Raw genomic sequence first — 13,509 nt, 5'->3', positions numbered from 1 at the left:
TCAAAAATTCAAGCACCCACCAAATAACCAAGCAATAAAATCCAAGTTTTACCCACCAAGTTCAAAAACTCTAGCGTTAATAATAGCAATAAAATCCAAGCCATATAACATCAAAATGCCGAAAAGGTAAAAATTATTTTTAATTTAAAAATAGAAAGAAGGCCAAAAGGCCCAAAACTAGTTTTTTTTTTTTTTTTTTTAAAGTAACAAAAACTACATCATTTTTTTTTTTTGAGAAACACACACACACACATATATAGGGGAAGGGGGATGAGATAAAAAAAACTACATCATTTTGAAAGGGTTGAATGATTAATTTTTAGTAGGAGTTGCTGAAAAGATCAACTTGGCAACCTATATGAAATTTAGGAAAGATAGTAAAAATAAAAGTGTAAGGATTTAAATGACAATTGAACCAAATTAAAGGTGTAGTTTGAATTTTAGCCATATTATAGGTTTATTAATATACGTGTGACATAATAAGTATATCATATCGGTTTGCTAAATTTGTAAATAAGAGCATAATATATCGAATTATAATTTGTAATTTGATAATATAAATAACCCATTTTTTAGTGAAAATATTATATACCAATAAAAGGTTGAATATCTAATTTTTAAAATTTTATACATGAAATTTGATCTATCCAATTTACTCAAATAACATCATCTCAATTATAATTTAATTATTAATCCACTAAAATAGATTCATGAGGTGGCTTCATAATATTTACTTTAGACAAAGAAAGAATGAGTTTATTAAGTAAATCATACACAAGAAACATTAATAATTGAAGAAAGAAGAAGAGAGAGAAATTATAATATTAAATGATTAAATTAATGAATTCATCATTTCTAAAAACTTAATCTTTTAGGACAATATTATCATGTACACATTATGTAATTAAATTATATACTTTAATGGAAAATTTTTACAAAGGTCTATTTTTCCACACCTTATGTGTAAAGGATTAATTGTTTAAATTAAAAGTTCAAAAACCAAATTAAATTGACATTAACTTAAAAATCCAAAGGTTGCATGTATTTGTAAAAATTCCAAAAAGTAATATATATATATATATATATATATATATATATATATTTATTGAAGTTATATAATGTTTTTAGTATTCCACTTAAAAAAGTTTAGCTATATATTTTAATTCAGTCTTAAATTGGATATATTAGTTGGATACACTTAACCTTCCATAACTTGTCTATAAAACAGGAAAGGTTGCCAAATATTGAAAGCAACATATACATGATACTACTACCTCTGAGGAAATTTTCAGCCCATTTCTTTTATTCCCACTTCACTAAAGAAAGAGGAAAATAGTGAAAATATATGAAATTCTCATATTTTCCCACCAGAGCATATTCAATTGTTTTCTGTTTTTTTTTTTTACAAGATAGAAATTTTACTCCACCTTAATTTAAGTGTATATGAATATGAAAACTCTATTTTAGAGATTTGAATCCTGACCCTTAGCCCCCCTATGCCACAAGCACTTATACTTGTGCAGTGACCATCACACCAAAGATGTGCGGTAGTGTTTTGTGGTTAGCTTACCTTGAATGAAAAATAGTGTTTAAATACGTATGGTTGCATCATTAGAGGGTAGAAGTTAGCCAGTCAAGTTGTCAACCTTCAAAATTTGAGTTGATAAAAACAGTACGAGCAACCTGTGTTGTAAGTCTAAGGGTTAGATAGATCTATCCAGAGTCCAAACTTCACTTAAATCATGCTAACAATTCTTTCTAAACAAATAACAAAGTCTCATTTCAACAAAAACAAACAAACAAACAAAATAACAAATAACAAAGCCATGAAAGTTTCACATTTTTACCTAAAACAAATAACAAAGCCATGAAAGTTTCATATTTTTACCTAAATTAATTAGATAGTTCTAAAATTCAACATGCTTGCACTTCCTAGTGTTACCAACAGAGGCATCCATGATTCAAAACTTTAAATTCACCCTTATTGTTGTAACTATCAAATTATTAATAAAAAATAATAATAAAATCAATAAACACCCATTATGGCCTAGTCTCCTAGAATCAAATGATTTCATTTATGTTATATAGATGTTCTTTCTTTTCTCCCCTTTATATAAGTGGGGAGGGCGACTCAAGTCCATGCTCTCCTCAAAGAAGTGGGTAATGCGATTCAAGTACAAGGGACAGAATAAGGATTTTCATTTTCATTAGAGCCAAAGTATGAACCAAAATAAAATTACAATTAAATAATAAGTAAACTATCAAGCAAAACCAAATTAATATATGAAAATACAATCTAGCATTTTTCAATATTAATAAATATAAACAAGAGAATAGACATATATGAACATAATAACTATTATTTTTTAATACATTTCAACTCAATCATGTATCATAATGACTATTATTTTTTATTTGATGTTCATTAATCATTGAACAATAATACTTCCCAGGGTTATGGTCCGTTTTCTCAACAACAACAACAACAACAACAACAACAAAAAACCCCAAACATGTATCAAAATGAAATTTGACATTTTTTTTAATTAAAATCCTGAAATTATCTATTTAGCAGCATATTGATAATCCACTGTATGCAGAAGTATGACTACTTGTTTGAGTGGAATGCAAAGAGTAGAAACTTTTATGGTCCATTTGGATTGAAGGGAAGTAAAGTATAGTAGAACTGACCCAAAATTAGTTTATTTTTAGTCAACTCTATTTTACTCTTCAAATGACTCGTTTTTGACCGAGCCCCTTTTTTGCTCGCAACCCGAATGACCCGACCTGAACCTGACCTGACTCAAATGACTCACGATCAAAGCTTGATTGAGCAAGAGCTGCTTTTCAGCTGACCCAATGAAGCATAAAACATAAGCACTAAAATGAAGAAAGTTTGGAGAAGTCAGCCCAAGACCCAATGAATTCAGGCCTTAATAGTAGAAAATGTAAGCCCAATGTATGCAGTATTGCAAATGTGCATTAAGGGCCAATTGTTTCGCATACCAAGTTCCACCAAAGCTCAATCCCTTTGTATAAAACAAGTTAGAAGAACACAAAATCTTCACCGGGCATTCCAACGAAAAAAGAGAACACGATAGAACCCAAAAAATAAAAAATAAAAAATAAAGAAGGAAGAAGAAGAGGAGAAAAGCCAATAGATAAAGCAAAGAAAGGAAAAACACAACAAAAAAGAAAGAGACAAATTGTATGACTTCTTATCAACAAAAGAAAAAAAATAAAAACAAACAAATTGTATGACTTTTAGAAATAGAAATAGGATCGCAATATAAAAGATTTTCTTGGATTCCAAAAGTTTACAAACCCAAATCCTTTCTAATTTATTCATGCCAAATAATTGGCGCAAAATATTTTAATTAGAACATGGTCCACCAGGCCCCCCAAATTTAAAGGTGAATCCGAACTCTGGATTTTTATATCCATCATATTTCAAGTCATAGCACTTGGGGTTGTCAGTGATGATTTTGTAATGGGGTAATTGAGGTGCAAGAGTTGTGTTTTCTTGATTTCTATACTGGATATTTGAAAATTCACACGCATTACTGCCGTCTGAAAATTCTCCAGAACCCATGGGTGGGGCACTATTTCCATTTGGGTTACCAACAGCAACCCCTCCCCATCCAAGGCCTTGAGGTTGATTCAAATTAAAAACAATTTCTTTTGGATAATATCCCACAACAAAACCTTCAATTGATATCCACCAGTTGTAATTTGTGTCCTGCCATATAAATGAGCAAGAATATATGATCATTATTCAATTTTAATAACATTTAAAACTTTTAAATGCCTTTTACAACTTTATATTTCAATTTATATTAATATGAAAATGTGGATCCAATATTGTAAAATATTATCAATGCAATTAACAACAAATTCTTTTACCCGTTGGAGAGAGATTGTAGTTTGAAATTGAGGTCCACTTGGTACAGATACATTAGTAATAGTTGCCCCGAGATACACGCTTTTGTGTGTTTGCACAAATCCTGGGCACATATTATTAAGGCAACCTGCTTGCGCGAAATTATCATTCTGTAATTTTTAAAGACATTATCATCAGTTAGCAAAATATCAAATTCTTTACAATTGCATTTGGGTTATTTTACAAAATTACCATAATTACATGTGGGTTTTATGCAACAAGACTTAGCAAAGTGGGAAGATGGATCATACCAGTGTACAACAAGACTTAGCAACAGTGGCAGAGCCAGGATTTCTGTTTAGGGGGGGCAAGATTGAAAAACAATACTAGAAATAAAATTAATCTAAAAATATTAATCGATAATAATAACAAAATAAATAGACAATTGTAAGTGTAACTACAAATATATATTTCATATTATTAAAACAAAGAAACAAAAATAATTAATCATAGTAACTAACAACCAAAGTGAGAAATTAATTTAAATACATAAAATTTAGACATAATTTGATTGCTTAAAATAATAAAATAAATCAATCAATCTACAAAAGTTAACTATAGAACCTACTAATTGACTTGTCATACAAATACAATTTTTTCACAATAAATTTTACAATTGTTAAAATAGTAGACTGTGAGTTGTGAAGGAAATAAAGTGGTGGGTCCATCAATGTAAGTTGTTCACTTTTCACAATTAACCATTTTCACAATTGTGAAATTTATTGTGAAAAATGTTATGTTTATAGTATTATAATTATAATAAGAAAAGAAAAATTAGAATAGGAAAGAAAAGTACTGTAAACAGTATAATGGATGGGACAAGATCAAAACTACTTGAAATAAATACTATTTAAGAATAGCAAAATAGGTGAAAGTGTGATTTTGTGAGGGAATTGAGAAGCTTTTTTTTTTTTTTTTTTTCTTTTCAATTCTTTCTTTCCGGTGTTAGGGCTGTTTCATGATAGTAGGAGTGCTTTTTCTATTTTTTCCATTTACAGGGGGGCAAACTACTTAAATGCACATCACATAGTAGTTATCAAGGCATTTTTTAAAGGAGTCAGGGGGGCAATTGCCCCCTTTCTATTTTTTTTTTTTTTTCTTGAGAGAGAGTTACAATTACTTTAGAATTTGAATAACAAATTTTGTGGTTTTTATTCTAGGTTAATGGATAAAATCTTTAATAACTATACAAACAAAACCTGGGATTGACACCTGTTTGCTTAGGAAAACTTTTTTTTTTTTTTTGAAATAATGGGAAAGGATCACATCTCAATATATACGCTGTAGGACAATAAACAATAATATTGATTTCAACCAATTATCGATGTTTTGCACAATGATGCATCTTTTAAATTCCAACTATAGATGGCTGATGGGTACAACTTTTGGATAAAAATTTTGCAATATTATTAGCTCCACAAATCTTATTAAAGTGTTGTAAAAATATAATGAATGTAACATTTTTCAAAATTCAACAGTTAAAAAACCAGCCGCAATAAACATTAAGACTAGCAAAAAGTATAAATTTAAAAAAAAAAAAATATATATATATATATATATATATAAACAACTATAGGTATAAAAACCTTCAACAAATTTTTAAATGTGTAAAAATGGAACTTACCGTGAAAACTGCAAAAAAATGAGGAGACCCATCATGGTATATATCTGGACTGACCTGTTAGAAGCAATGAGTATTATTATTTCAAGTATGTTATCTGAAAATATAAATGGTTACAAAGCTCATACAAGTAGTCTGGATCAAAACCTATGGTTATGGAAAATTTCATTACGAAATATAAAGCTTATATATATATATATATATATATATATATATATATATATTTATATGTTCTATTGATATCAAATTGTGTTTACTGAAAATGTTTGGTTGATATGTATCGGATTTTTTTCAACTAAATAATTTTTCACATGAGTTTATGCTTATTAAATATCTTAGGCAATGTGAGTTAAAAGCTTTTGTAACTTTTTTTTTTTATAATGCTTTTTGTAATTAGGGCTTTATTTCATAACAAAACACACTATGAAATGATTGTAAAATTTTCTCTTAATTTATTAATATTCAAAGTTTTATTTTAGAAACTCTAATATTCAAAGTTCTAAACAGTAAAAATTGTGAAATATAATTACATATATATATATTTTATATCTAAGAAGATAACTAAAGTACATCAAAGGTCAATACGAGGATAATAAGTAGAAATTTTACCATCCATCCCGTCGTGATTAAATTATAATAATTGAGATCATCACCATTGTATACATATACTTGGGCGTAGGTTTGTCCCTCCTTAACTTGAGGATCATATACGGTGACGCTTCCTTCTACTCCCGTATAATATTTTTTCTTTTCCATTTGGATTACTGCATTCTGTACAAATAAAGTTTTAAAGGTCAAACATACAAATAGGAAGATATGTCCATCACAATTCCTAATAAATATTTCAATTGAGAATTATTTTTATAGCAATTTTTTTATTACTATATAATAAAATAAATAAAAAATATTTTTAAGATTTTGTTTCAATTTCTCCCCTTGTAATCCAGTTATCTACTTTTTTTATTAGTTTTAATTTTTACTGCAGCTACATATATTCCCTGGCCCCCTTTTGTAAAATAAAGCTCAAAATCTTCGTCAAAATCTCTCAAAAAATAAACGTTAAAACCACTAATAAAATAATAATAATAATATATCTTATTAAAAATAATCACATGCCAGAACGTGATCTACTTTTTGGCCAATAAGAAAAAAGAAAGATGAATGGGACAATGTAGCCATTTCTTAAAACCTAAAGGTGGATAACTCTTAAATTGAAATTATAGTGTCGAAAAAAAATTTAAATTTCAAGGGTCTTTTTCATTTATCTCTAAAGAAATCTCGGTGTCTACCTTTCTGAGTAGGGATGGCCATACCCATTGGGTAATGGATATCCAACCCTACTTGATCCAAATGTTTCGGGTAATACCCGGTTCTTTATGGGTAGAGCTTAACTGGGTAGGGTATGAATATTACCCGAATTTTTCGGGTAGGGTATGGATAATATCCAAACTCGACCCGTTAAAAAAAAAAAAAAAAACCTCTCACTCACCATCATTCACACTCTCTTTGCCTCTCCTCAGTCCTCACCACACTCTAACTCTCTCAAAGCTCTCAAGCCTACACCTCTCCTCACCGTCACTCTCTCTATGTTCTCTCTCTCTCTCTCTCTTCCATGGTTAAGCTTTTGAACCCCACAGCTACCATAGACAACCAGAAGAACAACAAGAAGAAGAAGATGAAGTCTTCAGGACCAAAGGCCAAATCCATGAAAGTATCGGAGCCTCCAAAACCAAACCCATTCGAGAACCTTTGGTCTAGATGGAAATTCGATCTCGGAAAGAAGCGAAAAGGCAAAGAGCGCCGCATTGGTCTCGATCGCTCTCTCGGCATCCAGAAGAGGAAGCAGACTTTGCTCAAAGACTTTGTGGAAGATTCAGTGGCCAATCCGGCAATGCCCACGATCACAACGATCATGACTTTCTTGAAGCTTCTCTTCTCCTTTCAGGTCCCTTCTCTCTCACTAATAATGTTGAAGAAGATTCGGTGCGTTTTGAGTTTAATTATTTTATGTGCATTATATGGACGATTAAATATTTATATTTGTAGATTAGAGCTACAATAATTCGCTAAATTCAGCTTGTTTTATTAAAAAAATTAATGGATTTTTTTTTCCCGGGTGCTTGTCTTTCATAAGAGTTGGTAGTACCGTATTGGATCACTAGGAATTTTCTGCTTTACTTGCTATATATGGTTTTGGTTTAATTTAGAGAGAGTGAGATTTTTTATTTTTATAAATAAAATTTCAATCCTTATCTCAAAAAAAGAAAAAAAAAAAAAGAAGCAGATTCGGATTAATTTTTTTTTTATTGATTTGAATTAAAAAAAAATTAAATGGGTTTCAGGTAAGGTATAGATATTCATGGATAATAAATCCGGGTAAGATTTGGGTATGGATACTAATGGGTATTAATATTCAGGTATCCATGGGTAAACTTTTCGGGTAGGGTATGGGTATACCCGATCCATACCCTACCCATGGCCATCCCTATTTTTGAGTACATAATAGCTATCATATTTTATCCTAAAATTTTACTAATTAATTTATATGCATTTCATTAGTGATATCAATTTTTTATAAAAGAAGAAAAATATAATCAAATTTTGACATTTTTTTTCTTTTATGCTATACATTATTTTGACAACCATACCAAACCAAGCTTCTTCTTTTTTTTTTTTTTCAGTTGATTTGAAAAACTAATCGAATTTCAAACATTAATTCAAGTTTGGTTCATTTAGTTATGAGTTCAAATGCTCATCTTCATAAACCAAACTCTAATTGTGCATGAACATCATAATTTGTTATATAGCCTTGCATTTTTGTGAAACAGTACATTTATAATTTTTTTTCTTGCACTAATTGTGACCACAATATTTTGCATCCAAAAATAAATAATGAAGAACTTACATAAGTATTATTAAAAGATGGTGCTGCTTGAGGTTGAAAATTACTTAACAAAAGCTTGGATGCTACGAGGTCCTCTTTTGTTGCCCTGCGAATTGGAACAGTTCCTAACGGACAAGCATCTTTTGCTAAGCCAATCATTAAGGGTCTAAAATGCAAAGGATCTATGTTCCTTGTTTTTCCTCGTAAAAAACTAGGAGTTCTCTGAAAAGTTAAAAATATAAAGTAAACAAAATAACATATAATGTTCAAATGAAGTTGTAAATCTTTATTTTTGCAATAATAATAATAGAAATCTATGCACTTTTCTTTTCCTCCTTTTTTTTTATTTTTTAAATGGGATTCTCTTTTCTGTTTCATCTAAAAAATAGAAATTCCATGAAGAAACAAAATTTAAAACAAATAAAATAAGATATAATATCCATAGCAAGTTATAAATCTTCATTCTTTATCTTCCCAAAGAAAAAGGACAGACTGTCGGAGGGGGATTGCCCCCCCGGCCTCCCCACCCCACCCCCCCCCAAAAAAAAAAAGACTAATAGACTAACAGTTATATATCTAACAACCCTTGCCCCCTCCCAATTATATATATTTTTTGAATGACCTTCTAATTATATTATTATTTTATGTATTTATTATTGATTTTTTTTTTGTCATGCTTATATTCAATACACATTTTTTTCCAATAATTCCATTTAAACTCTGAATGTTTTTGTTAGAAATATTGCAATGTGACAATCAAAACTACAAGGCTCATGAAATAATCAAAACACTATTATTTCATTTATATGTCCAAAATCCTTTAAAAAATAAAGAAAATGTTTTCTATTTTATCAATATTTTAAAGGTTCAAAATCTATTAAAAGAAAAATAAATTTATGGAAAAAGCGAAAATATAAAATTTAGCTAGACTAGAGTTTTAAAACGAAAAACATATGGACAATATTGATATTATCCTTTTAAAAAAAGGATATCAAATTCTTTGACATAATATTTTTTCCTCCATCATAAAAAAAATTACTCCGAAACAAGCAAAAACATTTTACAATAATTACGTAATAACATTGATGGAAGTAAATCATACTTTATATCTATCTATTAAATTTAAAAAAAATTATTCACAAGTAAAATTTTGACTTAAAAAAAAGCTTTGCTCATTAAAAAAAATCCTTAACAAATAGACAAAATATAATGAATATGTTATTATTTTGTGGGTTTTCTAACATTAAAATATGACCTATTATAGACATGAATGATTATATATATATGATATTGATCTCATACCTTTATTTATGTGTGTGTTGCTGCCCATTTTTTCATGCAAGCCCAAACATAAAAACTCAGCCGCAAAACCAATAAACCAATTTTTTTTAGCTATAGCACCTATATTTTTTCATATTTGGAATGCTAAAATAGCTTTTAAGTGGTTTTACAACCTCCCATATGAATGCTCTACTAAATAAAACCATTGAACCAACAAAACAAAATTATTTACTATGTTAAAATAAAATGATAAGTATTTCGAAAAACTATTTTCTGTGAAAAAAAATATGGGAAAGAGGCTATGGACGTTAAAATAATAAGTACCTGGATCTTGTGATGTTTCAATAAGGGATGGTCAAAGGCCAATTGCTTGTTGATATCAATGCAATCAACAATATGCCCATACTCCGTCTACAAAATCAAATATAGACACCTTCTCTTACAAGAAGAAAATAAGTTCTATCCAAATGTATCAAAAGAATTAAAGCTTTCATTATTTACATAGTAGTATTTAAAATAGTATTTAAAAGAAGTAAAGACTATGATGATGGTGATCGATATGATATAAAAAAAAAAAATAGAGAAACAAATAGCAAAGTTTTAATATTTTTGGACCTTGCTTGTAGTTTTTACTAGAATAATAATAAAGTGAATAAATTGAATAATTATTATTAGTTTAAGTTTTTGAGAAAAGTGATAGTTTTTCATAATATTAGAGTGAGTGTTTCAAAATATTGAATACCATTGTTGAACTCACTTATAAAACATATATTGTGTCATAATAGTTAGCATTAAGCATGTGTGTGTTGGTATATAGTTTGTCATATTAGTTAATAGAACAATCTACACAATCAGGATTTTTAAAATTGATTTCTCAATACCTACCCAATATTGAGATCTAAGACTCTTAGCAACAAATATTTTATTTAAAATATAAAATCCTAATCTATTCAACTAAAATACTACAATAAGAGTCTTGTAACTCAATTGGAACATCTTAGTGTATTCAATGGAGACATCTAGGTTTGAATCCCCCTAGCCTAAAGTAATGATATATCAAAATATAATGTCAAACAAATTTTTCATGTTTTCCTTCCTCTCCCATTAATTGCCAAGAGTCTTAGAGTATGATAAATCAACAAACATTTTTTAGTGTTTCCAATGAAGAAATCTAATGTTTAATATCAAATCTCCCAATGTAATTACCAAATTATAAGATAATTGTTTTTTAAGTCTGTCACTTCACACATTAACCATATAATAATAATAATAATAATAATAATAATAATAATAATAATAATAATAATAATAATAATTTGCAGATTGCGACAACCCATGTATGAACTATGAAGTGGTAGGCTAACTAAATTACATTATGAAATTATTGTAAATTATTGTTATCGATTGTGGCAAACCATGTACAAAGTGGTAGATTCTAGTACCTGAATGCTCTTAACAGGAGGTTTGTTGATGAGCTTGAGTTGAATTTCCAACAATGAATCCTCTTCATGAGTTAAAATTCGTGCTCCACTCACTCTATAACTGCTGGCCAAGAACAAGCACAAAACCACAATTAGGATTGTTTTTTCAAAATCCATTATCTCACCAATTTGAAGTCAATATGTATGAAGATTACTAGAAACTTTTTTTCTTTTTTAAATCTACTACAAACTTTTTTTTGAGAGAAGATTATTGTAAACTTGAATGCTATTTATAAAAAGAATCATTTTATATCCACATAATAATTATTATCATTTATATGCTTAAGGTATGTTTGGTAGACTGTAATAGACATTGTAATGTAATAATTATTAGTTATTACTATGATTTAACTATTTAATAGTTTGATTATTTTTTATTACAAGGAATAGATATTCCTTATGAATAGTTATTCTTTAAAATGCGGAAGAATTTATGTATATATGAAAAGTTTATGTATTTAAAATAAATATTTTTCAATTAAAGAAATTGCTATACTAAGAAACAACTGAATAGTTATTACTCATGATTCATGAACAATCATTACATTACCATTGTAAACATAAAAAATAAGTTGACAACTTGCATAGTTATTACCAAAACGTCAATACTGCAGGTTATTTACTACCTATTTGAATTGATAGCAAAGTGAAATCAATAACAACCTAATAAAAATTGTTCTTTTTTTTTTCTTTTTTCTTTTTTTTTTTGTTATGGGAAGACTGAGACTCTTACTAAAAGAAGCTACGTCATGGAGAAAGAGCTCAGAAAAACCACAAAGAGCATTGTATAGCAACAGAGAGTCACCCTCAAGAATAAAATCATGAACTCCAGTGTCCCTAGCAAACTCCAAGCCCACTTCCACCGCCCTGGCTTCCACTTCCAAAGCACCCAAAGGAGCATTGATTTTCTTACTCAAAACCGCTATTACCTGACCCTCAGAGTCTCTGATCAGCACACCCACACCAACGGATTCTAAAGTTGAGAAAACTGAGCCGTCTACATTGATTTTATATCTCGGCCTTGTTGGAGGAGACCACCCAACCACTTGTGGTACCATTGGTGTATTGTTCACCCGAGTTGCTTCTTAATACTCCTGTAGGTATTGCCGAGACCACTGAACCAATGCCAGAGCATTCTTTCTATTTCCGCCATGCTGAACCTCGTTTTGATTGAACCATATTGCCCATGCCAGAGTTACCACTATCCAGTGGCGGCTCCAGGAATTTTTTTCAGGGTGTTCCTAAAAATTTTTTCCAGAAATTTTTTTTTTTGGTACGTAGTTTTCTCAGCAAATATTTGTTCATAATCCTAGCAAAAAAATAAACAATAAACTATAAGTTTATTTGAAATATTAATAAAATTATTAATTATTGTTGTTTAGTTGTTTTATTAATTTGTTTGTCTTTTATAAACTATAATTTGTTATATTATTGTTTCATTAATTATAAAATTATTAATTGTTATTTAACCTAACATAATTTAATTTGTTTGTCTTTTATAACATATTGGTTAACTAAATTATTATTTATTACTTATTAATTTTTTTTCCAATTAATTAAATTATTATTTATTAGTTGTACATTACACTAAAAGAGTAAGTCATGTGTACATTACACATTTCATGTGCTAATGTGCACATTACACTACTCATCAAACAAGCCTGCCAATCAAAAAATTTCACAATCATAATTTTACAAATCACAAAAACATTACCCTAAAAGACAATTAATATCTCACCAAACAGTTCAACACCAACACCAACACACACCAACCAACGGATAAGAATGAAGATAAAGCCAAAATGCCAAATGCAAAAAGTCAAAAAATTATTAAAGTTAAACTCCACTCACTCACTAAGTGCTTCAGCCAATCACTTTTTTTTTTTTTGAAAGGTGCTTCAGCCACAGCTCATAGTGTTCAGATAAAGACAAAAGTTAATAAAGAGAGAGAGAGAGTCATAAGATTATTTATTTCATTTCATATTTGAGAGAGAGAGAGAGTGAGAGACTTCGAGAGAGTCAGAGAGAAAAAGAGAGAGAAATACCTGGGCTGATCTCTGTCTCCAATGTGCGAGTGCGAACTGCGACGGCGACAATGACTGAGCGACTGCGACTGGAACTGGGCTGACCTCCGTCTCCGATGCGATGAGGCCAGGGGCGACGATGTCCGATGAGGCTGAGCGACTGCGACTGGACTGGAGCTAGACCGATCTCCGTCTCCGATGCGATGAGGGGCGACGATGTCCGATGAGCGATTGCGCTGGAGTTGGGCTGATCTCCGATGCGATGAAGGGTGACTGGA

General features: G+C 29.6%; 1 protein-coding gene across 1 annotated transcript; it reads right to left on the bottom strand.

Annotated features, from left to right (window-relative positions):
• Positions 1 to 3,373: 3,373 nt before the first annotated feature.
• On the bottom strand, positions 3,374 to 12,265 carry LOC142616743 (protein neprosin-like). The gene is made up of 6 exons (XM_075789532.1): positions 12,003 to 12,265; positions 11,169 to 11,271; positions 10,051 to 10,137; positions 6,171 to 6,332; positions 5,565 to 5,618; positions 3,374 to 3,739 (listed from the first exon to the last, which is right to left on the bottom strand). Exons 1-6 carry the CDS (start codon positions 12,263 to 12,265, stop codon positions 3,374 to 3,376), a joined length of 1,035 nt encoding a protein of 344 aa, XP_075645647.1.
• Between the last annotated feature and the right edge of the window lie 1,244 nt (positions 12,266 to 13,509).

This window comes from Castanea sativa, chromosome 11 (assembly GCF_040712315.1).
Source record: "Castanea sativa cultivar Marrone di Chiusa Pesio chromosome 11, ASM4071231v1".
Lineage (NCBI taxonomy): Eukaryota > Viridiplantae > Streptophyta > Magnoliopsida > Fagales > Fagaceae > Castanea > Castanea sativa.
Note: the sequence above shows the minus strand (reverse complement) of the source record. Positions and strands in the feature narration are given on the sequence as shown.

Bases quoted from the DNA above. Each gene is read 5' to 3' on its own strand.
- LOC142616743 (XM_075789532.1), bottom strand. From the start codon at position 12,265: ATGGTACCACAAGTGGTTGGGTGGTCTCCTCCAACAAGGCCGAGATAT. The intron at 11,272-12,002 runs GTTGCTATACAA...GTTCTTGGCCAG, and splicing joins ATTCTTGAGGGTGACTCTCT to CAGTTATAGAGTGAGTGGAG. The intron at 10,138-11,168 runs GTACTAGAATCT...TTGATTTTGTAG, and splicing joins CTCCTGTTAAGAGCATTCAG to ACGGAGTATGGGCATATTGT.